The 27,542-nt window shown below is 51.5% G+C and overlaps 1 protein-coding gene across 2 annotated transcripts; it reads right to left on the reverse strand.

Moving 5' to 3' along the window:
• Positions 1-387: 387 nt before the first annotated feature.
• On the reverse strand, positions 388-26,744 carry MPP1 (membrane palmitoylated protein 1). 2 transcript variants are annotated; one of them, XM_029930491.1, is made up of 12 exons: positions 26,706-26,744; positions 13,262-13,405; positions 12,959-13,037; positions 12,271-12,356; positions 9,311-9,379; positions 7,848-8,044; positions 6,016-6,122; positions 4,870-4,950; positions 4,158-4,238; positions 2,629-2,831; positions 2,431-2,505; positions 388-1,052 (listed from the first exon to the last, which is right to left on the reverse strand). In XM_029930491.1, the coding sequence occupies exons 1-12, from the start codon at positions 26,727-26,729 to the stop codon at positions 876-878; spliced, it is 1,323 nt and encodes a 440-aa protein (XP_029786351.1). In that variant the 5' UTR covers positions 26,730-26,744; the 3' UTR covers positions 388-875. The 2 variants fall into 2 exon arrangements, with proteins under 2 accessions (XP_029786351.1, XP_029786350.1); XM_029930490.1 differs by lacking the exon at positions 26,706-26,744 and adding an exon at positions 13,554-13,637.
• Positions 26,745-27,542: the final 798 nt, after the last annotated feature.

The following is a 27,542-nucleotide window of genomic DNA, read 5'->3' on the forward strand; positions in this document are numbered from 1 at the left end:
GAAAACCAGGGCTGGAGAAAAGCCGCTGAAAGGAGCAGCTGGTAGGAGAAAAACACCTTAAATAGACGTGAGTGTGCGCACTTCCCCCATGGAGGACAAGTAGGAGGAGCACACCTTTGTTCCCAAAGTTTTCTTAAGATGTTTGTGTGTACATGTGTGTGGGCATGTGTCTGGTCCGAGTGCTAGCACCGGGTCATGCTCTGCCCAGCGCGCGCCCACCGCTCGGGGGTTGGGTTATTTTGACCTCTAGGCTCCAGACTGTCCCGTGCTCCAGAGGAGAGTTAGGAACCCAGCAGAGGCGGCCGCCTGGGGAGCTGAGAGCAGGCGGTGCAGGCCCCCTCTCCAGAGCCCTGTGCAGGGGACACACATGCAAGGAGTCACCAGGTGTTGGCATTTTAACACGACAACATTTTTATTGCTTTTGAGGCTTTCCCTAGAGCAGACGTCCTCCTATTGCACAGCTGATTCATTTTGGCATTTTAGAAAGTTGAGGCTGGGGTTACAAATGCTTCCAAGAGCAATGAAATAAATGCCCAGAGTAATTAAAGGTGAAGGCGCACAGGCTTTAAAGAACAAGGTGTGTTGCTTTTCCTCTCTGCGCATCATCTTTGATCAGCAGTTGTGTTCTGGACAGGACTTTCGGCCTCAGATTTCCAGAGAGCCTTCTCAAGCCGTGATCACAGGGGCTCCACCTAGCAGGAAGGTCAGAGCCCCACCAGGAGCCTGCGCCAGCCTGACGCCCACTGGCGGAAATAGGATAGGAGCGGAGTGCGGGAAGCTGACAAAACCAGGGAGCGTCCCCGTTTGTCCGAAAGCAAGGAGAATGGAGCTCACGGCACTGGAGAAGAGCGTGTGGGTCCCCCCACTCTGCAAGGTCAGTAAACCCAGGAGACGGGCACCCACTGTGGAGAACTGCACGCCTGCTCAAAGGCTTCTTGCAGTTTCTTCAGGGTCTCATCGACGCCATTGTTGACCAGCGAGAGGTCAAAGTAGTGCGCGTACTGGCTGCGGATGGCCTCGGAGTCCTTCTGCAGCTGCTGCAGGGCCTCCGTCTGCAAAGAAGAGAGCACCATGGGTGAATTGGGCACTGCACGGCCGTCCCAGAGGCCCGAGGCGGCGTGTCACTATGTGCCGCTGTGACTGCTGCCTGGCCCAGAAGCACCTGCCTGCAGACTTGAACCCTGCAGCCCTTCCTTGGGAATGCTACCAGAGCAGGGCCCATGAGGCAATCGATCCAGAACACTGCAAGTCTTCGCAGATCTTGATGCAACCCTGACTGTGAAGACTCACACCTCTGAAGACCAACAGCTACACTGAGGCGGCGTGGACTCGAGCAGCACCCGCGGTTCGGGCCTTTGAACACAGCCCTTCCCACAACCACCACAGCTACAGTCCTGGACCTCTTTCCAGAATCCCAAACCTGTGTCCACAAAAAGACTGAGCACTGCATATAAGTAAAAATGTTTGTATAGCAATGAACACTAAAATACATGCCAACCCGGGACAAACTATTTGCAACTGACACTCCACAGGGCTAGTTCCTCTCCTGCAGAGGTCCTCGGAGTCACAAAAAGGCCCAGAAGCCGTGGACATCGGCAGTTCGCAGAGAAGGTGACACAAACAGGCCTCAATAGTCCAATGAGCTACTCAACCACTGGCTGTAGAGGACGTAACTGCAAGACTGCATTTTTCCGTTAGACGGGCCAGAAAGAAACCTTGGAGAACAAGGTCCCAGCACACGGAAGCAAGCACTGTCGCAGGTAATTTGTCTCCCAATTCTCAATTCCCACTGCACACATCTTTGCAGCTGGCATCCCTGCCCGGAAGTTCTCCTATGCTTATACTGCACGCACGTGAAATGGCCTATGTACAGACCACTGGCGGCAGCATACTTCAAAACGGTCGCTTTGAAAACAACCCAAACGGCCTTCAAGAAGGAAGCAGCGAGCCTGAACAGTTACGCCACACATGCAATGGGGGACCACGCAGCTACTAAAAAAGACAGAAGAAGGCGTCTACACAGTGACACAGCGAACAGGCCGGAGCAGCGAAGCACATGGAAGATGGCGCGGAACGGGTAGGAGGAGCCCCTCCTCCGCCCCCACAGCCACACACACCCCAGGGTGTGCTCGGGGCCGCCTCCAGTAGCGCTGCTTTGCCCCACTTTGAGCCCACGTTGCGCCTGCGCGGGGATCTGCCACCGGGCCCTGAGCACTTCGGGGACAGTGACTGGGTCTGATTCCTAGCCTGGGTGCCGGCCTAGCTGCTGGCTTGGTAAATCGAGTGTGCCCACACCCTTCGGGGCAGGACTGCAGTGGCCAGGCAGCTCGTGGGGGATCTGTCACAAGCTACAGTCCAGGCTGATGTCCGGTCTGGGCCGACCCGGACCAGTGCGCCTCCATCCACCCTGCACAACCCCGTCCTTCCCACCTGGGCACCCTGGTCGGTAGGTGCGATGAACACAATGAACGGGGACAGCTCTGCCGTGCGGACAATCTTCAGGGTCTGGAAAACGAGGAAGGAAGAAGAGAGGACTGACGTTAGCCCAGCGTTAGTGCCATCAGTCCTGGTGCCACGGTCACACTTGGAATGCCGCCCTACTGGTCCGTGGGTGGCATGCCTACCCACCTGGGGCTCGATGTCCAGGATGGCAATCTTGTCCTGCTTGTGAATCTGGTGCACAGTTTCAAATTTGGTGCCGAACATGTTGCCCTGGTAGCTGCCAAACTCCAGGAACTCGTTGGCAGAGATGTCCCGTGTCATCTCTTCGGGGGAGATGAAGTGGTACTCCTTCCCGTCTTCCTCACTCTTCTTGGGGGGCCGTGTGGTATCTGCACACAAGAACACAAGCCACTCACCGTCTCCGCACGGCTGCGGCCGGAGAGCTTGGAGGAGCAGCGTGTCCCACAGGGTCCCGAAGGGCTGACACCGCAGCGGGACACGCCCTGTCCCTCCAGAGTACAAGTGCCATTCAGGAGGTGAACCAACGTGGGCAGTCCCTAGCCCCTTCCCTGTGTGAGGTGACGTCTCTTCCGCCGCCCACCCCAGAAGTACTAGCGCTCACACCCGGAGACAAGACAGCTGAAAACACTTTTTCAACAGATCTGTGGGCCATGGTCACAATCTCGTGGAAGGACATGTAGTTTCCTTTATGTGCCTTGGAAACAGGGGCACTTTCGTTTGGTTGACACCGCTTTCATTAAATCTTGGAATATTCTTAAGGCACGACATTTACTATTAGTCATATCAATCGTCATCTAAGTAAGATGTGCTCCAGATGGCACAGCTGGAGACACCAGCGTCGCGCGCGCCCCGGCCCACTCGGCTCTTCCCAGGCTGCTCGATCCCGACCTGCACACGCATCTCTTCCTCACCGGCTATTTCTCCTTGCAGACATCCCCACTCACTCCCCAACCTGGGGCCATCTGCTTTCTGCCCATCATGTGTCACTTATCCCTGAAGGCACAACGGCGAAGCAAGGAGCACAAAAATACTAATAGCAGATCCCGAATAGGGTTTCGTACCCTCACGGCAGTGTCTCCTCCTGGGAACCCACACAATCACACTACGCAGCCGCGCTTCTAGGAACAGAAGGTGTCGGACTCCCGGCCCGGGCACCGGCCGGAGCCCCCTACTGAGGACGGTGCCGAGCCTGGGCCTCTCACGCGCACTGCTCTGATGCAGGAGGAGAGGCCAGCCAGATGCGACGCAATGGTGGGCTAGCCAAGGATGCTGCAGCGTGGCCCCTCACCAGACCGGGATTTAAGCGCGTGAGAAAACGTTTCTAATATAAAGTAAAATGAAAAAAGTAATATATAGTTTTGAAAGATTTTAAGTACACTCTACACCTTACATGGGACTCGAGACCACAACCCCGAGGAATATATGTTTTCTGTAACATTATCTGCTTCTTTAAATGTTCAATATTTAATATTCAATATTTAATATTCAATGTTAAGTATTTAAAATTATTTTCCACCTCTTCTCTTATGCAGCTAAACAGCACAGAAAAGAAGAGGGACTAGTGAGTTATCCAGAGCAATTATGCGTTTCTGTTTCTTATCTTTCCTATCAGGTTTTGTTTTTCTAAGGGAACACTTAAGAGGAGCCGTGACACTGAGCATCCCGCCCGCCCCGCAGGGGCCCCAGGCACTCACATGGGGCAGGGTACGCGAACTTGTCCGGGTTCTGGCTGAGCAGGGCACTCTTGATGTGGCTGCGGCCCACCCCGCTGGCTCCTGCGGACGGACAGAGGACAGAGGCTTGGAGAAGGCAGAGCGCGGAGCCTCCTGCTTCTTTCCCCAGAAACCAGCGTGGGTGAGGGGGCGGCCAGGGCTCCTGGCTCAGGAGGACTCGGGGCACGGCCTGCACATCCCACTCAGGCCACGAGGCCCTCTCCAAGGGCTTGGGGTCGGGACGCAGGATAGAGCTGGTTTCTGCAGGGGAGCTGACTAATACACGGGCTTTTCTGTCCCTTTCACAAATCTGTCGCTTTACAGAGCTCTCCGGAGTTACTGGAACGGAACTGCAGGCACCGTTTCCCCCGCGGTTTCCCAGAACCTAACACCGATGGCCCAAGCGACTGACGCGTTCCCTCTACAGCTGGCGGGCGAGCCGCGCACCGGAAGCTAGCTGCTGAGAAACCTGGAAGGTTCAGTTGCGTTTGTGCAGCAAATCCACATCGGACAACTGTGAGGCTCCCAAGAGCATGAGGGACCGTGCTTTCTTCTCTCCTTTTTCCTCCGCACTGCTCCACGCCTCCCCTCTTTTTGTGGAGTGGGGCTGCGTCATGCCGTGCGGGCGGGCCACACGGGGTCAGGAGCAGAGCATCGTGGGCCAGGGCGCGGGCGGGAGGACACGAGACAGTACCTATAAGCACCAGGGTCTTCCTCTTGAACGCGGGCAGCCGAACAACTTCCTCGTAGGAAACGACATCCAACTGGTCAAAAACTAGAGACAGAGAAGAGCACTAGTGACACAGGATGCAGGCAAGGCTGTGCCAGCCCCGCACGGCCGCACCGAGGTTCTGGACGACACACTGGGGTAGTTACCAGACGGCAGGGGCCGTGGAGGAAGGAGTGGGATGGACCCTGAGCCCCACCACTGGTCTTTGGGGCAAAGTAAGCTTAGTGGCCCTGCAAAGGATAGTGGGGACGCTGAGCAACTGTCAGGCCAGGACACCGTCAGGAACAAGGACAGTGGCTGCTGGGAGAGAAGGATGGCCAGGGTCACGGACGCCGTGCCTCTGGGTATATTTCTTGGGTTTTGTCAACCCCCTCCACCTGAACTCGACAAGACTCTGTCACTAAGTTCTTTGGACTCAAATATTCTAATTTTTGGGAGGGACCCATTATTCTCCTCCTTCTTCCTCTCTCTTCTCCCTAGTTTGCTACCTCATGCCCCAGGAACACGGCACCCCCCCCGCCCCCACCACTCAAAGCACTGCCCCGGCTCCACAGACACCACGCAGCGTGGAGACAGCCATTCCGTCCCCACATTCGGCCCGCGTTCCTGCCCGCTACCCACCCTCCATGCCCTGGTCACATCTTCTACTCCTCCTGTGTAGGCTCCTGACACATGACGTGATTTCAGGCTGTGCTTTGCTCATGCTCCTGTCTCTCTTTTGAACACTCCCAGCAGGAGCTGAATGGTAGAATATTATTCATTTGCTTGAACCCATTGGTAATTGTAGTCTATTACCTACCACAGTAGGTAAAAAGTGAAGGCAAAATGAGTTCTCAGCAAAATGTGCTATTTTCTGGGGTTGCTCAGACCATGAGCTGGTCAGGCTGATGGCGTGGACAAAGCGAGAAAGGTCTGGACGGCTGTCTGGTTGGTTATGTGAGGATAACAAGCAGGTGGGAGCAGCCCTCAAGCCTTCCCACACGCACGGGGAGGCTGAGTGGCGGAACGCAGAAGACACGGAGAAGACACGGCCGGCCTTCTGTGTAAGGAGCGGTCCGTTGTGCGGGCCGCCGGCCCCCGTGCCCATGGGCAGGCCGCCGGGAAGCTTACTCGAGCTGTGCTTGGCCAGATACTTGTCCTTGTACTTCTTCTTCTTCCCGAAGGGACTGCAGCTCGGGGCCTCGCTTGGTGCAGACTGAGCCACACTTGCCACTCGCCTGCCAGGACAAGACGACTAAGAAAGTCAATGGACCTCAATGTAAAAGGCCCAAGGCCGTTCACATGAGACAAGGCTTGAGGACTCCCTTCCCCTTTGACATTAGACCTCCAGACCGAGGGCGTCTGGCCGGCTCAGTCGGTAGACTGTGTGACTCTTGATCTCGGGGTTGTGAGTTCAAGCCCCACGTTGGGTGTAGAGATTACTTAATAATGAAATCTAGAAAAACAGAACAAACCTCCAGACCAATCTGCCACAAAGTCTGTGCCGTCCTTGACCCTCTCCTCTCACACCCACTCTGTGTGTCCTTCATCTTCTCCCTCTCTCTCAGCCCTCACTTGTCTCTTCCTCCTCGCTTCCCCCATCTCGCTGTGTCTGTCTCTGTCGCTGCCTCTGTATGGATCTCTTAAGCTCTCGTCTCCGACCTGTGTCTGTCTCACACCCACCCCCTGCTTCTTGTTCTCTGTCTCTGCCAGTTATCCCCTCGGCGGCCTCTCTTCTCCCTGCTCGCCCGCCCCCACCCCTGTGCCCATGCGTCCAAGGCTCTGGGTGTCTGCTGAGCAGGGTGTAGACTAGTACGGAGATGGTGAGGGAAAATGTGCATGATCCGACGGGTACACTGCATTCTCAGTCTTGCACTTGGACCTGAGGGGTCCACAAGAAACAGGTGGAAGGTGTCCGGCTGGCCCAGCCAGGCTGCGCTGAGGGGTGCTATGGCAACGGGGGCAGGGGGCATGCCCTCCTGCACGAATTTCCAATGCCAGGTATTTGGATGCCCACAAAAGAACTCTCCAGAGAAGCAAGGAGGCAACTGAGCCTCGGTTCCCTACAAATAGGGCCACTGCGCAAGCGGGACAGAGCATGTACAAAGTGCCTAGCACGCCGCCTTCAGATGGCAGGCACACTGCGCTCCCGCAGTACGCAAGTGCAGGTGTACCAACAAAACCTACAAATGCGTACAGCTCCGTGACATGCCTTCTGTCAAATACGTGCAATATACTCCGATATTCCTGTCTGATGTCATTTTTCAAAAGTAATACACTAAGTTGATGGCATGCGTCGTTGGGGAAGGCCCTCTGCGTGAATACTACTCTGCCACTGGGTCCTCCTGAGGTCCCCGCCCTGCATGTTCTCCACACTGTGCTACCTCAGAGAATGGCCTAGAAGCCACAGCTGACGAGTTTGGGCCTTTCGCCAGTACCATGCAGGGCTGGCTCTGTGTTTCATTTGCTGCTCTAATTGTAGAACTGCATTTCCAGACGCCACGTCCTGTGCTCAGGCGCCTGGTTGTTGCACCCCTCGTGTCATCCCCTGGACTCACTTTGCAGCACAAACATGTGCAATCACTTGTCAGTGGTGTGTGTGCAGAACTGTTCCTGCCATCCTAGGGCCATGGACCTAGCCTGGGACTAAGGGAGCAGGCTAATAATTTGGGAACGCAATTATTTTTGCGACGCACCACGAATTTGCATCAAGGATGCACATTTGACATCTGACTGTGTCTACAGGCCTCAGGAGTGCCCTGACCTGGGAGGCGGGAGGAGACAGAGGCCCCGGACAAGTGAATACCACCTGGGCTCCCTTCCCTGCGTAGCCGCTCAACTTACCGGTGCCCCCTCGTCCACTGCGCCAGGTGACCCTGGCGGCTGGCCGGGCCAAGAGATGGAAACTACTGCCAACACAACAGCCCCCCACACAGGCCTCTACCCGGAGGAAAGGGGCTCACCACTCCTGCAGCTCAGGAGAAGGGATCAAGCCTGCTGATTCCTTGGAGGAACCTTCCACCCGCCCTTGCCACCAGTTACTGTCATCTTTGTTGATGATCTTGATGATGTCCCCGGTAACAAACTTCAGTCCCGCCTCCTTGCAAGGGATCAGGTGGTCCTTTTTGGGATCATAGTCAAACTGTGCTCTCATGAACATCTGCAAATGAGGCAAAGGGAGCCGTGGCAGTGGCTTCAGAGAAACACCAGCACCCACATATTTAGGGCGCAAAGTTCCAGTACAAGTAGAGGGTCAGGACTGTACAAACAAGGCAACGGTGGGACAGGGAAGCTGGAGCACTGCGGTTATTGGGTCTGAGTTGTCTGTCTCTGTGTCCTGGAGTACAAAGAAGCTACTATAGGAAATGCATGTTTCCTCAGGAAATCTTTTCATGGTGTGTCAAGTAACAATAGGGATGTGCCGAAGGTCTTAAAATGTTGACACCCCTTATGCCCACAATCCACCGCTCTACAGAAGTTGTCAGTTACAACGTATGTAGAAGTCACCACAGCATTATTTACAAAAGTGAAATACTGGAAACAAGCTAATTTTCTGCGAATGGGGAATTAGTTAAGTGTGGCCATCACTGAATATATATTACCATGCGACCCTAAAAATCAATTTGTCGGGGCGCCTGGGTGGCTCTGTCAGTTAAGCGTCCGACTTCGACTCAGGTCATGATCTCACAGTTCGTGGGTTCGAGACTCGCATCAGGCTCTGTGCTGACAGCTCAGAGTCTGGAGCCTGCTTCCGATTCTGTGTCTCCCTCTCTCTCTGCCCCTCCCCTGTTCACACTCTTTCCCTCTCTCTCTCTCTCAAAAAGAAAATAAACATTAAAAATAAAAACAAAAGAAAACCATGCCATAACATAAATGCCTGCAACAGAGACTTCCCAAACATCATCTGCTGAGGCCACACCTGAACACCCTCCCTCGCCTGCTGACACTGAGCTGTGCGGACGGGGCCGGACGCGTTTCCCTCTCTAGTGCCGCCGTCTTCTAGTGAGGTGACTGTACACGGTAGTAAGTGCTCTAAAGACACATTCCTTTGGCGCCATCAACCACTGTGCTTATTTATTACTGTTTTTAAAAACCTTTGCCAGTTTGCCTGGTGAAAAACACTAAGGCACCTTTTTTTTGACTGGTGAGACTGGATATTTTCTCAAGTGTTCAATGTCCATTTGTGTTTTTCCTCCTATGAATTACCTCTTCATCTGCCTTGTCCATTTTCCTCTCAGAATATGGAGATTACCCTTTCTTTTCACCTGGGTTACAAGTAACTCAAAAAGAAGCTCTGCCTATGTGTGGTGGTGTGAAGTGAGTTCACAGAGCGCCAGGCCCTACGCTCGTGCAATGCTGAGAACTCAGACTCACATCACTTCGGTCCAATCTCAAAGGACACAACAAAGAAAATGGTGTCACCTACCTGTAGTGCAGGAAGACGATTCTGCTGGTTGGGAATTACTTTTAATGAGATGATTCCTTTGGTTTCTTTCTATTAAAAAAGAACAAGAAAATAAAATTGTAAGGAAATTAACTTGGATGATCTGGGTTTTCAAAAACTCTCATTGCCCCTCTTAAAGTTCCCAGAAGTGTTTTTATCTAACACACATCTTGACTGCACACTCTGAACGCCTGTGGGACAACTGTTCCTTTGGTACACCAGTGCCGTGTGGCCCGCACACCAGCGGACCTCGGACACATGCAGAGACTACTGAAGAAAAAGCTAATGATTCTTCCCTCTTGCCCGCACTCAACCTCAGAGAGTCCCCAGACGAACCTAAGAGGAGCCGTGGTACACATACATCCATGCCTTTCTCCACAGGAAAGAAAACATTTCCAAATATTTACACACATATGTCCACAGTCACACAGGTGTACTTTTAACAACCACGGGACTGCACTGCGTGCACTTCACTCAGCGGCTCTCCCTAGTACTGGGCGTGTCGTTTGTTCCTGATCTTATTTTCACTATAATCTGCTGCAACAGACATTCTTGAACATATATCCTTCTAGATTTGCATTTTGATGTTTAAAAATAAATTTAGTGTTTATTTTTGAAAGAGAGAGAGTGCGGGAGGGACAGAGAGAAAGAGGGGAACACAGAATCCCAAGCAGGCTCCACACTCCGAGCTGACATTACAAAGCGCGATGCGGGGCTCAAACCCATGGACCGTGAGATCATGAACTGAGCCATCCACACTCAACCGACTGAGCCACCCAGGTGCCTAATGCATTTTGATTTTTCTAGAACAGAATACCATGGTGGAAATGCAGAATCAAGAGGGAAGAACATTTTAAAAGCTGTCCTCATATTACTCTTCCAGAAGATTACAGCGACTGCACTCTCTGCAAGACTGTAAGAGAGGCTCTTTCCCCCCACTTCCTGCCAGGACGACATGCTAACTTCCTGCCAATCTGACTGGCGGGGAGCATTTCATGGTCACTTCATCCTGCAATTGTTTTACCATAACTGAAGTTAAACCTCTTCTCAAAAGCTTTCTTTCTTATACCCTTGGCCGAGTTGTCTGCTCAGTTGTTGCCGGGACTTGGTCAGGGTCACGCCACAGGCTCAGAAAGCGGCCCCCAGCCTCGCTGAGAGGCCTGCTCCGGGGAAGCCAACCCGCCTCGTTGTGCTGCTCGGCTCGGGACACTTGCCAGAAGGCACCCCGGACGGCATCTTGTAGGACAGACAAGCGGCAAGTGGACAGCCCGGGTCAGTGTCCCAGCAGGACACAGGCGGCCTGCTCCCGACGGCACGGGGACTGCCGACAGAGGCGAGAGCCCAGGACGGCTGGCGCTCCGGCCCCAGTCCGCCCACTTCTTAGCAGCTGCAAAGTGGCACTACTCTACCCGGCACTTCGTTCATGAGCAGGACTGCTGTCCCCTCACCGACTGTGAGGTTACCCGGCGGGAGAGTTCATACAGCAAAGAAGGGCACAAAGGCATCATTCTCCCTCTGTATTTGCCATTTCTCGAAGGAATGAACTGGTTCCCTCACATCCTCCAGTTAGCTCATAATGTGTAAACACACACCATTACAAATAATCTAGTTCAGGGTTCTCTTTTATAACCCCCTTGGCTTTCCATATCCTTTTGCTGAAGTCCTGTCACATCTGTTTCTGACTGTTTAATAATCTGTCCTTTTTCTAGCTTGGGGTTTGTTTTCATTTTTCTAGTTTCTTAAGGTGGAATCTGACACCGCTGATGGCAACCTTCCTTTTTTTCTAATATAAGCATTTTGTGATCTAGACTTCTTGGGGCGCCTGGGGAGCTCAGTTGGCTAAGCATCCGACTTGAGCTCAGGTCATGATCTTGCGGTTCATGAGTTTGAGTTCTGCATTGGGCTCTGTGCTGACAGCCAGCTCTGAGCCTGGAGCCTGCTTTGGATTCCGGGTCTCTCTCTCTCTGCCCCTCCCCCACTCATGTTCTGTCTCTTTCTGTCTCTCAAAAATAAATAAATGTTAAAAAATTTAAACTTCTACCTACAGAATCAGATACACTGCATTTTCATTTTTATTTGTTTCCAGGTATTTTCTAATTTCCCTTGTGATTTCTTCTGTGGCCTATGGGTTACTCAGAAGTGTCTTATTTAATATCTAACTATTTAGGGATTTCCAGATACTTGTTTTTGATTTCTAATTTAATTTCAATGTGGGCAGACAACACATCTTCTTTGTTTTATGGGTTGAGAAATCTGTATGTGTCTAGTAGGTCAAGTTGGTTTCTAGTGTTGTTTGTATCTTCTATGTCTTCACTGATTTTGTGGCTACTTGTTCTGTTGATTATAAGAGAGACATATTGGGGGCTCCCAGGTGGCTCAGTCAGTTGAGCATCCAACTTCAGCTCAGGCCATAATCTTGTGGTTCGTGGGGTCAAACCCTGTGTTGGGCTCTGTGCTGACAGCTGGCTCAGGGCCTGGAGCCGGTTTTTGGATTCTGTGTCTCCCAGTCTCTCTCTGACCCTCCCCTGCTCATGCTCTCACACTCTCAAAAATAAATAAAAACATTTAAAAAATTATAGCAAAAAGAAAAAAGATCCATGAATAGGGATTCCTATCTTCATTTTACAGATGACTTAGAGAGGTTTATTCACCTGCTCAAAATCATGGCTAGAATAAAGTCGAGCAGGATTTCAGAGGCAGCATCAAAGACCAGAGCTTTCTGGCACCCACTCCAATGTTCTTTCCAGATAGATGCTTGGGTTACCTGCCCTGGTTTAGAAATCTACTACATGAAAGCGGAGAACCGTCATTTCTTGCCCAGAATAGGGACTTTGCACTTACCACTGCTAAGTGGTAAGAGCTCCATCCAGGAGTACAAAGACTTGACATAAAACTCGTGCCCACGGACACTTTACCCAGACAACGGCAGAGACAGTACCCACCATCGCCTTCTGCAGCTGGTCTACTGAGTGATTAGTCACGTTTGTGCCGTTGATTTCTAGGATCTCATCCCCAACGTGAAGTGAGCCTACCACAAAACGAAAAATCAGTCCACGAAGAACAGACGTTAAATCAAGAGCTGTCAACATAACTCGAGACGCCACCGAAAAGAAACCGCGACCTACGGCATGTCCTACAACAGACTGTGTGAGGCCCTCGGGGGTGAGGAGAGTCAAGCATGCGAGAAGGGAGCAGCTTTTTCGAGGCCCTTGAGGGGCGTATCCAGGCAAGCACTGGACAGTTTAGTCTGATCTCAGCCTCCTTCACATTAGACACACAATGGTTACTTGTGATGATCTGTTTAACGTCTGTTTTCTCAGTCTAACTGGGAGCCCCTGGGGCCCATGCTGTTTTCCGCCCTGTCGTGTACGCCAAGGGCAACGCAATGGGCTGCATATACCGGGTGGCGCTCAAATGCTGGGTGGAAAAGTACTGGTGCAAACAGGTGTGCAAGAATTCTCAGAGGGGGAGAGAGTGGCGCTTGGCAATCCACACAGAGGCCTTAGAACACAACTGAAGCACCAGTTATGAGGCCACAAGAAATCTCGCCACACACACACAGACGCTCCCGTTTTAAATGCTGTACGCCTCCCCCCGTCAGCACTGAGTGAGTGAAGTGCCCACAGTCACCTTGCCTGTGAATCATGCCGCCGTGAAGAATTCTGGCCACCGTACAGGACTGCTTGTCGTTCAGCTTCAGGGTGATCCCCTGCGAGGAGGACACAAGACAGCAAACGTTACCTGCAGGGAAAGCGCTGTCGTGTGTGCCCAGGGAGGCGCTCATTCGAACGGCACCGGATGTGCTGTCCGGCGTCCGGGGCTAGGGACGAAGAGCAACCTGAGGCCTAAAGCGGCCTTCCACACATCTGCTTATGGCCTGGGGGGCTCAGGGGGTCAGAGTGAGCAGAGGCCTAGAATAGGACAAGGGATTACCATGGGCTCTTCTGTGACCTTTTCAAACTGTATGAGTCGCACCCTCCGTACATCCTGCCCCTTGGCCTGGACAGGGCTGCCGGGGGCAGCACAGCCGTTGGTGTACATGTCCTCCGTCACGGCGTTCGCCTGGTGAGTCACAGCCTGTTGGGTCAAAACAACAACGTATAAAGTCAGCTGCGAAGGCCCACCGTCACTCTGGACCTGCAACTCTAAAAGCTAAAGGACTCCGAAAACCAACGGTTATTTCATAAGCTTGGTGTCCCTCATGTGAAGTGACTAGGGCTCTTACGTGAGGTGTAGCATCATTTGCAAAGTTCAGATTTCTGAGGCCTCGGGGAGGGCCGCGCCCCTGTGCCATCCACAGCGGCGAGTCAGGGCGGGATTCGATCCGGCGGCCCGACGCTTTGCATCACGCAGCAGTAAGGACGATTCACGTTAGCATTTGCCTCTCACAAACCCTCTCCTTGGCTACAAATAGGAAGCTCTATCAGGACTGGAGAATTAGGATTAGCCCCTGGCCCACGACCATAACGATACTACCACAGAACCTGAGGGGCTCCCTCTGCATGAGGTCGCCGCCACCCCTCCCGCCATCCCACGATGACATCTCCATGATCCGTTTCCATCAATCTTCACGGCGCCAAAGCCAGACAACTAGCGCCAGCAGACAGCAAGGCACTCGGCACGGCACTGGCAGGACAGACAACAGACAGATGGAATGAAATAGAAAGTGCAGACACGAGTTCCACATCTGAGCCTTTCAACACAGATGCGTAGCCGCATGCCACATGCACCAAAAGATATGGGCAGTGACGTCATCACAGCACTATTTTGCAAAAAAAAAACTTTACAATTTTTTGCATCATTTCACCATAATCTGAAGATATCATGCTCCTTAACCCATAAATGTGTGTTTTCTAACAACAAAAACTTTCTGAAAAATGAAAATTTAGCATTCATACAATACTACACCTGGTCCTCAGTCTGTATTCACATTTTATCAGCTCTCCCAATAATGTCCTTTATGGCATATATGTTCTTCCCCAGTCGGGGAGCCAGGACATGCACTACATTCAGTGGGCACAAGCTCTGGCCTCCCTTCACTTGGAAAAGCTCCTCAGTCTTTCTCTGTCTTTCGTGACCTTAACAGTTGTAAGACAGGCCTATTGTTTTGTAGACTCCATTTTGGTTTCATCCCATGTTTTCTCACGATTAGGTTGAGGTCGTCCATTTTTGGCAGGAATCCCACAGAGGTGGCGGTGCTCCCTTCTCCGAGAGGCACTATTCTTAAAAGCCCAAATCTGGAAGGCCCTCCCAAGCCCATCGACAGTAGGAGGGACGAACGCACGTAGCCATCCGCTGACACTACGTGGCAGTGTGTGCGCAACGTGGATAAGTCTCTCAGTGTCCTGTGCTGCTGCTTCCTCCTGTTTCTAATGTGCTACTGTTGACGTGGTCCAGAACTTCAGGAAGAGATGTCCCAGTGCGGAAGGTCAAGTGGAAAGCTCCGACAGAGCCCACTGCAGGTGGAGAAGGAGGGCCAGACCTGAGCTTGGTCTGAGGAAGGGCAAGTTTGCTATCGGAGCCACACCCAGGGGGGCCCCTCAGAGATAATGAGGGGGATTTTCCCAACACGGGGTGCTGTGATGGGTGTGCCTCAGCATCCACCTCGTGGGGTAGGAGAAGTGGCAATATCCCCACGTGGGAAGGTCTCTATCTGGATCTAGACTCATTCACTCATTCACTCACTTCACCCTGGGCCCAGGCCCTAGAGGGAAAAGGACTGGGAAGTTAGAGGGGAACAGGCCTGTGGATGCACACGCATCTCATAAGAGAGGGGGTGCTCCTTATAAAATAATATAAAATGGTTTTAATTTAATTTTTTATCATTTAATTTGTTAAGTTTATTTATTTACTTTGAGAGAGACACCAGCAAGGGTGGGCAGAGAAAGGAGAGAGAGACAGCATCCTAAGCAGGCTCTGCGCTGTCCGCACAGGGCCTGACGTGGAGTTTGATCTCACAAACAGTGAGCTCATGACCTGAGCCAAAGTTATGAGTCAGTTGCTCAGCCCACTGAGCCACCCAGGTACCCCCGATATTTTAATTTTCGTTTACTTCATCCTCAGAGGTCATTAGAAACTCTGATCAGACAGTGGGGTTTGAAGGAGTGTGCTTTACTGGGTGGCCTCAAGAGAGGCGAGTGCTGAGAAAGAGAAATGCCCTGCGTAGAACTAACACTTCAACCGGCTCATGTGACATCCGTGTCCCATGAGCCCTTCAGCACCACTGCTGGAACGAGGTCAGGCGGGTCTCAGGTGGCATGGCCACACACTCGCCACCTCGACTCAAACAGAATTGGGTGTGACAGGCTTGTGCTTAGAAAACACGCGGACTGACGGCACCCGGGAGTGCAGAGCTCTACAGGAAATGCTAACGACAGTTAACAGTGCACACAGCGTGTACCAATGAAAAGCAGGTTCTGAGGTTAATCTCGAAGACCTACTCTTCACTAACAAAAACCGCAGTGATGCAAGGCACACTGTCATCGACACAGTGAAAACGACTATATTCGTCCATGCTTGTAAATGCACAGGCTCTCTCGGAGAGAGGCGTGATCCACAGTGACCTGACGCACGCCTGTAACAGAGCCGTACCAAACTGGACTGGAGTCCCTGAGGCTTTTAATGAACAGCTGGGTAACTCTGGGCAAGTTTCTTGACCCCTTTGAGCTTTAGTTTCCTCGTGTGCAAAATGAGGATCGTAACAGACCTGAGATGCTGCTAAAGAAAATGGTCAGCATTCAAAATTTTGTGCATCCTTCATTTCTCACTCTTTTTTTTGAGAGAGAGAAACCACATGCAGGCAGGGGAAGGGCAGAGAGAGGGAGAGGGAGAATCCTAAGCAGGTTCCGTGCCACCAGCACGAAGCCCAACACAGGGCTCAATCCCACAACCTGTGAGATCATGACCTGAGCCGAGATCCAGAGTCAGATGCCACCCAGATGCCCTTCTGTACCCGTTCATTTGTAATTAATTTTTACACAGGCAAATGAACAGCTACTGTTCCCAAACACCCTACAAGGCACAGCACTCTCTATTCTGGCAAGATCAAGTTTTCCTACGTGATTACAATTCAGGTTCAAGTCAGCAGCCTAAGTATCCAAGACCCTCTGTGTAAATGAGAGCAAAGGGGGCAGCGAGGGAGGGAAATAGAGGCCCACACCCAAAAAAGAAGAGAACACGAGCAAGTCATCAGGGCTGAGAGATTCTGGTTACGTTCTACAAGACACGAAGCAGACAGGTAGATGGTCACAGATCAGGCAGAGTTGGGACAGCAGAGCCCGGAGCACTCAAGTCTGGCACAGTACAGCACAGGGGTACCCATACAGAGAACGACAGCTAGGGCCATGCAGCACGGCTGCCCCAGGGGGCTACAACATCAACACCATTTACAGACTTTTCCCTCCTTAGAAGCTATCGAAAGGGAGGGCATGAGGCAGTCATGGTGAAGGAACACATTGTGGGGGGGGTATGGACACCAAGACAGAAGGAGAGGGGACGGAAATAAAGGGAAGGGGCCACTGACCTCATCGCCTCATGAAGCAAGGAGTCAAGAATCATCCCCACCGCAAGCGCAACAATAAATGAAGAAATGATAGAATTTAAAGCAGAAATCCTGACAGAACAGCTCTCTGATTCTGACCACACACTTCTGTTCAGTAAAAACTAAAGAACTCCAAGCTCTTGCCCGACATTCTGCTCGGCCTGGCACTGCTCACCCCGCACCTGCACATCGGAGCCTGGCTGAGCGGCCGCACTCAGGCACATGTTCCCTGGGCCACTCCCTGCTCACAAGCCAGGGTCACCGGCCTGCTCCACGCGCCCAAGACGGCATGTGTCTTACACACTGTGGCTTCATGTACCTGTTCCAGGTCACAGTAAACCTACCTCTAGATGACTTTTTAACATTTTTTTAACTTTTAAAATTTATTTTGAGAGAGAGAGAGGGACTGCAAGTGGGGTAGGGACAGAGGGAGAGGGATATCGTGAGCTGACCCGAGATCACGATCAACAGTTGGATGCTTAACTGACTGAGCCACCCAGACGCATGCACATACAGAAAATCATGCATGTGATATAAAGGCACGGGCCCTGGGACAGGTGAAAGCAGTCTGTGAAGGAAGGCAGTTAGGAGGAGTCAGTCCACACAGTTTCCGGACGTCCACGGTTGCAAGTGGCGAAGGGTGCGTGGTCTAGACACAGAACAGAGAACCCAGAAACACGCGGATGTGCCCAGGCGACGCTGACGAAGTCACAGAAACAATCCCACAGAGGAAGGGCGGCCTTCGCACCAGGCAGTGTGGGGGCACCCAGACAACAAGGACAAAAACACCCACACCACACTGACCTTACACCTTGCCACTGAATCAGGGACTTAAACATAAAGTGGAAAAGTATAAAACATTAAAAACACCAGCGGAGACAATCGTCAGGATTCAGGACTGGCAGAGCTGTGACACCTGACGCCAGGGACAGGAGCCATCCCTGGGAAAACTTCGCTCCGTGAGAGCCTGTGTGAAGAGGATGAAGAGACAGACTCTGGAATAAGAGGCAACATTTACAAACCAAACATCTAAGAACAGACTAGAATCTAGAATGTATAAAGAATGGTCAATGCTCAGAACCATCTAATTCTACACATGAAATTAGTATTCAAAGCAAAACTTGAGCAGCGCCTGGGTGGCTCGGGCAGTTAAGAAGCCGACTCCTGATGTCAGCTCGGGTCATGATGTCACGGTCACAGGATTACGCCCCGCATTGGACTCTGGGCTGACCATGGAGCCTGCTTAAGATTTTCTCTCTCTCGCTTGCTCTACTCCCTCCCTCTGCCCTGCGGTCTCTAAAAATAGAGAATAAAATTAATTAATTAAAACTTTGAAGAAAGAAAAACCCTAGAGAGAAGACTGACGGCCCCCACAGGGGGTGGGGGGGCATGGGTCAAACAGGTGATGGGCGCGAAGGACGGCACTCGTGATGGGCAGCGGCTGTTGTATGGCCTGAAGCTAATGTTACACTGGATGGTACCTGGAATATAAACAAAAACTTAAAAAAAAATCTAATTACAAAATGGTCAAAATCCATTTCTGGCATTCAAGATGTGGAAGAGAGGACGTGGTGGGTGCTCCAGTGTGAAATTCCAGGTCTTTCAGTAGGAGCCGTGATCAACTGTGCTGACAACACAGGAGCCAAAAGTCTGTGGGTCATCTCTTCAGAGGGGCCCGAGGGAGGACCGGCCAGACCCCCTGACGACCGGTGCAGAGAGGCCAAGGTGCATCCAACGGGGCCGCAGAGGTCGTCCCAGACAGACGATGGTGTGCTTGTGACTTTCCGGGAAGAGGACGGATCCTGGCACACTACCAAGGCGAGGTGACAGATTCTGCCACCACAGGACCAGCTGGCGGCACCGCACAAGGCTTTGGTGTACTTGTTTAAAAAAGGTTACAAATTATTTGCTGCCCCCTTCCCCAAAGGACAAGACAGGAACAAATATTTCACTAAAGAGGATAAATAAGGAGGGATGGCAAGCGACAACACCGAGTTAGGCTGCGGGGAACGGAGTCCCGTCCTTGCTGACGGCCGGGTAAGACCGTACAGCCACTTCTCGAGAGAGTTTGGGACTTTCTTTAAAAAAAAAAAAAAGCCATACAAAATAGGGGCGCCTGGGGGGGCTCAGTTGGTTTAGCATCCGACTTCAGCTCAGGTCATGATCTCACGCTTCATGGGTTTGAGTCCCACCTTGGGCTCTGTGCTGACAGCTCTGAGTCTGGAACGTGCTTTGGATTCTGTGTCTTCCTCTCTCTCTGCCCCTCCCCCACTTGCACTCTGTCTCTCCCTCAAAAATAAAAAAACATTAAAAATATATTAAAAAGGGGCACCTGGATGGCTCAGTTGGTTTAGCATCCAGCTTCGGCTCAGGGTCATAATGTTGCGGTTCGTGGGTTCAAGCCCTGCCTCGGGCTCTGTGCTGACAGCTCTGAGCCTGGAACCTGCTTCAGATTTTGTGTCTCCCTCTCTCTGACCCTCCCCTGTTCTCTCTTTCTTTCTCTCTCTCTCTCTGTCAAAAATAAAAATTAAAAACCCATTAAAAATATATTTTAAAAAACCCACAAAACATAATAAAATAAAATTTAAAAATTTAAAAATCCTGCCAGGTCTCTCCTGTTAGACCTATGGAGGCAAACATATGGTATCTATCCTTCTCCGCCTGACTTATTTCGCTTAGCATGACACCTTCGAGGTCCATCCACTTTGCTACAAATGACCAGATTTCATTCTTCCTCATTGCCATATAGTACTCCATTGTGTATATATAGTACTCCAAAGAGAGCAGGGGAGAGTGAGGGACACATATCAAGGGAGACTACTGAATACTGAAAATGAACCATGGACTGAAGGGGGACGGGGAGGGAGGGAAGGGGGATGGTCATGGTGGGGGGCACTTGTGGGGAGAAGCACTGGGTGTTATATGAAAACCAACTGGACAATAAACTATTAAAAAAAATTTAAAAACCTTTTTAAAAAAAGCTGAGCCATGGCACCCTGAGAGAAACGTTCACACAAAACTTGGATGTGAAGCTTCATAACAACTCTATTCCTAATGGCCCAAACGGGGAGGCCAGGACAGCATGTGACAGGTGAGCCATTCAGCAGATGAGTGTGGCCCGCCTGTGCCATGGGACACGTCTCAGCAACAAAAAGGAACAAAGTGTGGACACACACATCGATGGGAGCTGGATCACAAAGGCATTCAGATGAGTGAAGAAAAGCCACTCTCAAAAGGTTGCATAGTCTCTGAGTCCATTTACATAATATTTTTGAGGGAGGGTGAAGGGAGCGAGGGGCAGAGAGAGAGAAAAAGAGAGAGACAGAGAGAGAGAGAAGTGGGGGTCACTAGAAGCAGGACTCGAACTCACAAACCATGAGATCACGACCTCAACTGAAGTCAGACGCTTCAGGACTGAGCCACCAGGAGCCCTATATGACAGTTTTGAGATGACAGAATTATAGAGATGGAAAGCAGACTGGTGGCCCCAAGGTCGGGGCGGCAGTAAGAACGGGGAAAACGATATTATGCATCCACACATGACGGAGTGTGGCAGAAGCACACGCACATGCGGTACTGCTGCCAACTGCACGGTTTTGAGACTGTGCTATGACTGAAGTCCCAGTAGATAGAACTGAACTTATTTGGATAAAATAAATAGCAAGAGGCGGCAAGCAACGCCTGTCTGCAACCACAGACATCTACCTAAGAGAGCCTGGTCCGGAAGAATGCGTGCAGACAAGCGTGCAGCGTACACGATCGGTTTCCAGGTCCCCACTCGTGTTCCAGGACCGGAAAGTAAGAGGTGTGACACACAGCGATCAAACAGGTCCCCGAAGCACAGCCCACAGTGACCTGGCTCACATAACAGGGTGAGACATTAAATAGTTCAAGGAGATGGCACATTAAATATTACATATTCCTACTTTAAGGAGCACTTGGGAGGCTCAGTCGGTTGAGCATCCGACTTCGGCTGAGGTCGTGATCTCATGGTTGTGGGTTTGAGCGCTGCGTCGGGTTCTGTGCTGACAGCTTGGTGCCTAGATGGAGCCTGCTTTGGATTCTGTGTCCCTCTCTCTCTCTCTACCCATCCCCCGCTCACACTCTGTCTTTCTCTCTCTCTCAGAAATAAATGTTAAAATAATTAAACAAATATTAAATATTCCTACTTAAGTAAGTGGATTCCAGAAAACCAGAGGAAAAGCACTGTCACATTGGAAGGAAGAATCCCTGTCTCAAAGTAGCCACCTGCACCCTCTGCAGGTACTCACCCAGAGCGCGTTACATCACAGATGCGGGCTGGGGGGGGGGGGCGCTGAATGTGCGGCCACGGTGCAAATATGACGAGCCGCAATCTCACACTTCTGGCCTCTGAGTCCAAAATAGAACTCACGACTTGCCTTGACCCTCGCTATCAATTTCTTACCACTATTACCCATGGGGCTGAGACAGCTGAAAACTAAACTCAGGAAATCATCCTCCAGGTTTATCAGCAGCTACCGTTTACACGCGATGCTAAGTGCACCGGTTTACGGGCGGCCATAAAGTCCAGGAACATGGATCGTATTCTTTTATTGAGCGCCATAATGTAGCATCCATAAAGCGCTTACGATGATTCACGTAGGTTTCCAGACGCCAGGGCCCCTGCAGAAGGCTCTAAACAATGACAGATTAGAAAGTCTTAGTCCACAGAATACGAATTGACCTTTGAAAAGGGAGGAACCTACACGGCCTGTACCTAGAACAGGCAGATAACCTGGCACTTCCCTCATATTGTTCTTATTCAGCTGTCTTACAAAGATCGTTTTTAACACGTCAGCCTTTAAATTAAAGACTCAGCAAAGCTTACCAGACGCAGAACAGATTCCAGTCAGAAAAGTTCAAGAGCTAACCCAAAGGTTGGTCTTTCAAATGTGCTTATCCATCAAGATGTTCTTCGCGATGACTAAGAGTCACTCTCACACTCACCCAGAAGTTGCCAATGATGACTAAGATAAACGGAAATCTGGAACGTGCTAACTAAAGAACCAACTTGCAACAGTAAGGCTTCTAAAAGCAAAGCACGATGTCTACAAACGTGTCCCCGAGCAACCCTGTCTCCCCGAGACCCACTCTGCACTCCCCGGGGCCCGCCTGTCATCAGTGGAACTTCCCTAGACTCCGCCCTCACGTCTGTGCCCTCAGGACAACTGGAGGAATGATATACAGCCGCACGCTTACACTCGATGTCTGCACACGCACACACAGAGTGAAGGTGATTCCTTAACTCAAGCTGTGTGGCTGAGGCCTCACGAAGTGCTCGAGATCTCCACGTGGTTAAGACATGGTCTCTGCCCGTTGGCAGCTCATGATGATAAGGACAAGTCATTCATTCATTCATTCATTCATGTGCGTATCCACCATAAATGAGAAATGGAAAAGATATCCTCCATCAAGTTTAGGATTGCTTCAGACTGTATGTGCTCAAAGGACTCAGAACACGGCGTCAGCTTTCTTCAAAACCAGCAAACAGAGCTTCCGCAAGGCTTTCTGAATGGTGAGGAGGGTGGCACCTGCAGGGGGATGAACGGGAAGAGGACAGGAAGCGCTAGGGGCAGACCACACAGCGGTCTGCTCTTCAGTGGGACAAAAAGACAGAGGACCAGGCAGGACGCAGACACAAGTTCTGCCAGATGAAGCCGCACTGCAGTCCTCCTGCTACCCACCTGGCCCAGATCGAACTCGGGAGCAAGGGGAGGCGTCCGCCTGCACCTCCGGGTAATGAGCGTGCCCAAGGCTGGCGGCTGAGATGGCAGTCCGGTCCCACCCGGACCCGCATTTGTCTGCCGCGGCGCAGGCGTGCGTCCCGGCCCCTGATCTGCTCCAACGTTTCTTGTTTCAACAGCTGGTGATACACTCCCCTCGGATGTAGAGATCTGTCTGTCCCTTCAGTTTGCTTAGTCTCCACAGAGGCAGGGCTCTTTGTTTTGTTCACTCATGGGACCCAGGCGCCTAGAACGCCACCTGGCTCTAATTTAGGGAGCTTGCTCGACATTCACTGATGATGGCAGTGACTCCTGAGGCCCGTGCCGCTGTTCTTTGGGTCACAACTACCACCGTCACCATCACTGCCATGCGACTGCTAAGTGACACAAGTGATGTTGAACAGATACTAAAGTCAAACATACTAGAGTCCATTTCGCTGGGCTCACTCTAAACTTAAAAATCACCACCCTCCTCTGCAGGGCACATGGGAGGCCCGGGACTAGGGTGGGCAGGGCGTGAGTGGCTCCAGTTACAGATGCCCCTCAGACCCTGGACCAACTGGGGCATAAACCACGACTCCGAGTCTGGCTTTTGCTCTGCAGCCTCTTGGCCTTCCGTTGTCCAAGCTGCTGCAGTGCTCACGCCCCGCCACTCTGGAAGCCCCTTTGGAGGAAACATCTGCAGCAGGACTTAAAGGGCACAGGCAACTGGTCAAAGGAAGCTGGGGTTTAAAAAGAGATGAAAAACAAACTTGGCACTTGGCGGGAGTGAAGGTTGGGGGGTGGGCGGTGGGAGGGGTGAATAAAGCAGGGACAAAGAAAACTGGTCTTTTCATCCAAACAATCTGATTAAGAGTGACAGCAAACGTGGGAAAGAACAAACATTTGTTCAGCCTACTGTTGGGCTCTGTGCCAACTGCCTTCACATGGAGACTTAGGAGAAGTCCAGGCCAAGGAGGCAGACCACGGGGCTGCCGCACAACGGCTGCCAGCCTCTGCGGCCCGGCCCAGGGCTGTGCAAACGCTCTGCGTGGGCCAAACCGTTAAGCATCTGACTCTTGGTTTCGGGCCAGATCATGAACTCACAGGTTTGTGAGTTCAAACCCTGCAACGGGCTCTGCACTGACGGTGCAGAGACTGCTCTGGGTGCTCTCCCTCTCTCTCTGCCCCTCTCCTACCCACACTGTCTCTGTCACTCTCAAAATAAATAAACTTAAAAAAAACCAAGGGGCACCTGGGTGGCTAAGTCAGTTATAACATCCGACTTCAGCTCAGGTCATGATCTCATGATTTGTGGGTTCGAGCCCCACATCAGGCTCTGTGCTGACAGCTCAGAGCCTGGAAACTGCCATCTGTGTCTCCCTCTCTCTCTGCTCCTCACCTTCTCACACTGTCTCCCTCTCACAAAAATAAACATTTTTTAAAACTTAAAAAACAAACAAACAAGAGAAAATCAAGAATGCTGTCAAGTATTAGAGATCAGACTTTTACCACAAATGACAAGAGCTGCAGAAGAGCTGGGGAGAGAAAGGCTTAGGGCCTGGAGTTTCTGGCCAAGTACTATCTTCGAATCATGCACTAACTAGGCACACGGCTTCCCAGGCCCTAAATCATTTGAGAACACAGACATCAATCAGTGCAAAGACTGAGTGCCTGAAGACCCTTTCCTGGGCGCTACATCCACCCAGCACTGGGTATAGACGCAAAGCACCTTCCCTTGCAGGGACGCGGACTTCTGAGCAAAGACATACATATATTTTTGGCTCATGTATATCTCTTTATATAAAGGAAAAGGAAACAGTGAACAATCAGAAGAGAAAACTCCATATTATGGAAGTTGTACACTGGTTCCCTAATTCAGAGTTTTTCTTCCTGTTCCCCACCGTGGGGTGACGTCCCCTCCCCCCAGCTGCCGCTGGAGAAGTGCCTACACTCCACACCCAGGGTCCTCCTTTGTTAGAAGGTATGAGCAATTCACTGCTTCAGGGTAAAATTCTGCATCCATGAAATGTCAACTGATTTTGTCTTCCTATCCCCAGGGGACATTTGACAGTGTATCAAGACACTTTTTGATTGTCACAACTAGGAGGGGTGTGTCTTACTTTTCACAACAGAGAATGATCAGACTTAAAGTGTCACTCAACAGGAACCTCAATGGCTTCACACAAGCAGTGCCCCCCCCACCCCCACCCCCAGCCCAGAGCGCTGCTCACCAGCTACATCCTAGATATCCCAAGACTCAAGGTCTGGCAGCCTCACAGCACCCTGCACCTGCCTGCCTCTGTGTCCTTTGTCCTTGATTCCTCCGCCCCAGAACCAGGCCCGCACACAGTAGGCGATCAACAAGACTGTGTCACAGCCAAGGACTACCAGTGTGGAGTAGAGCGCCTGCTGCCTAAGATTCAACAGACAAACCTTAGGGCGCCCAGGGGGCTCAGTCGGTTGGGCGTCCGACTTCAGCTTAGGTTATGATGTCACAGCTCCTGAGTTCAAGCCCTGTGTGGGGCTCTCTGCTGTTAGCACAGAGCCCACTTCACATCCTCTGTCCCCCTCTGCCCCTGCCGCCCCTCTGCTTTCTCTCTCTCTCTCTCAAAATAATCAACATTTTAAAAAAAACAGTGAGTGTTGGGGAATTCTCGACGGACTACTTCACGGGAAAAGTGCTGTTTGAGTAAGATGGAAGAGGAATTCTATGAGCAAATTTATATGCACTTACGGGCCCTGCTGTAAAGAATAAGGCCACAGGTAGCTTAGGAATTTCTCCAAGGAAAGAAATGTACTTAAATATGGGAGTATGGGAGACAGGCCACCGTTCAAACCTATTGCAAAATTATCTTTTGACAATACATTTTCAATATTAAACGTGGCCTAGAGTCAGAAGTGCAAGTTGGGTTTTGAGTCTTGGGAACTTGTACAGAAACCACTCTCTGTAAACAAGGCCTTCGGCGACACCACTTTAAGAATTCCATCACAGGCCGCAAGTCCCTCCCAGGTTTTTGTACTTCTGGCCATTAGGGGGCTGCGCTGACCGCGGCTGGACAGGTGGCTCTTAGGGTCATGCTCGAAGCCCCCATGTGATTCCAAGTGTTTGACCCGCACCACGTCAGGTCACTACCCCCACAACCCTGCACACGGGTGTGTTTGACAGACGATAAACCTAAGGCCCAGAGAGCTTCAGCACCTTGCCCAGGGACACACAGCAAGCGAGAGGCAGAGCCCACCCAGTGTCGGCAGCACAGAGCGCTGAGTCCCGGGGGGAAAGCCCTGGAGATTCTCACTCCAATGTCCACATCTTGCCAGGTCTGGATGCTACTCTTGCATTCAGCCTGCTAGCAAGTTCCTTCTTTCATCTGCTTCAAATCCTTTTAGAACTGGCTACCCAGCAGAGTCATACGAGGTAGTTTTGGACTAACTCCCAGCTCCACAGAAACTGGCTACCCGGACGGTGCCCCACAGCATAACCCTTGTAGTGACAGGATCTCTTTTCAAAAAGCCACTCTATCTGTCAAGCCCACTCATAAGGAGGTTGGGTGTCTTCATTAGACATGCGGCTGATTTCCGGCTTTCCAGGAGTCGGGGAATGACTCTCTCTAAAGGATCACCATGGAACTCTCTGCAGAAATGAAAAACTTCTATATCATCATTTTGGTGATGGTTACACAACTGTTGGCATTTGTGAAATCTTGCTGAACAGACCAAATACACTTATGAATTATACGTATGCTAATTATACCTCAATACAGCTGCCAAGAGTAAATTTAATAAGGGGATTTTTATTAAAAAGTCAAGGCTCAGCCAAGTGAACCGAGTCTAGGGAAGAAGCAAAATCACGCATCCAAGCCTATGGGGAACCAGGTGCTTTTAGATCCCGATTCCCTCTTAGGGCACATTCCACTACAAAACACTGAATTTTGTCTTTCCATTTAAATAACAATAGCGTCTGCCAACCCTGGTCATTCTAGCACTCACTGGAGCCTAGAATATTGCGATCACGACTGGAAACAACAGACAGGTGTGAACATGGCACTGACGCTTAACAACTGTTTCCTGGAGCTTCCAGCCCAAAGAGTCACAGCTCTCCTGCTCGCTGTACCTTGTGAGCCTTCAGTACCGTCATCTGTGGAAGTGGAAGGTTATGCTAAATCTCCAATGTCCACATCTTCAGTTGTTTATTAATTCAGCAATCATTTCTGAGGACCTATTTATCAAGCATTTAAAACAAAAACAGTGAGCCTGAAATAGCGCTGCCCTGTGACACCTTGCAGCGGAAGACGGAGACGCACACTGACTTCAGGCTGTCCGCACAGGCACTAGTGGCGCCTGACCCCCAGGCTGTGGAGAGAGCCAGGCTGGGTGCGGGTCGCCGGGCCCACCTGCCGGCTGATGGCTCCAAACTGTGAGCCCGCCTCGGCCTCCAGAAGAGTGAGCGAGCATTCTGCTGGCTGCACCTCTGCCCAAGAGACGACGTCGTTTTGGTGGGTGAAACCGACACTCGGAACTGTGACAGATAACACAGAAACCATCAACCTCTTCTCTGAGCACCTTCGAGGACAGAGGTAAACAGCTCTTTACCACCCATCCCAGGAATCCGGAGGACACAGTGACGTCTGCCACCCGTGGATCCCTCGTCCGAGCACGTACACGGGCCACCCCCGTCCGCCCCGCAGCCCCAGGGGCCGTGCGCGAATGCGGAGGGACGGTGAGTGAGCGCTGTAGAGGCAGAGTTGGGTTTTCCAACCTTCTCTGCGGACCCAGCCGCGAGCATTTCAACAAGCAGGCAGACCCACTCTTCCTGGATCTGTTCCTCAAAGTCTTTCTGTCCCCTGCCGTCCGTCCACGGGGAAGTTTGCCTTGACCTTAACCAGCTCTGTGTCTAGGCCGCGGCCTCCCCCAGTTTCCACTCAGAAGGGCTGCGGGGGGGGGGGAGGGG

This window comes from Suricata suricatta, chromosome X (assembly GCF_006229205.1).
Source record: "Suricata suricatta isolate VVHF042 chromosome X, meerkat_22Aug2017_6uvM2_HiC, whole genome shotgun sequence".
Taxonomy (NCBI): Eukaryota; Metazoa; Chordata; class Mammalia; order Carnivora; family Herpestidae; genus Suricata; species Suricata suricatta.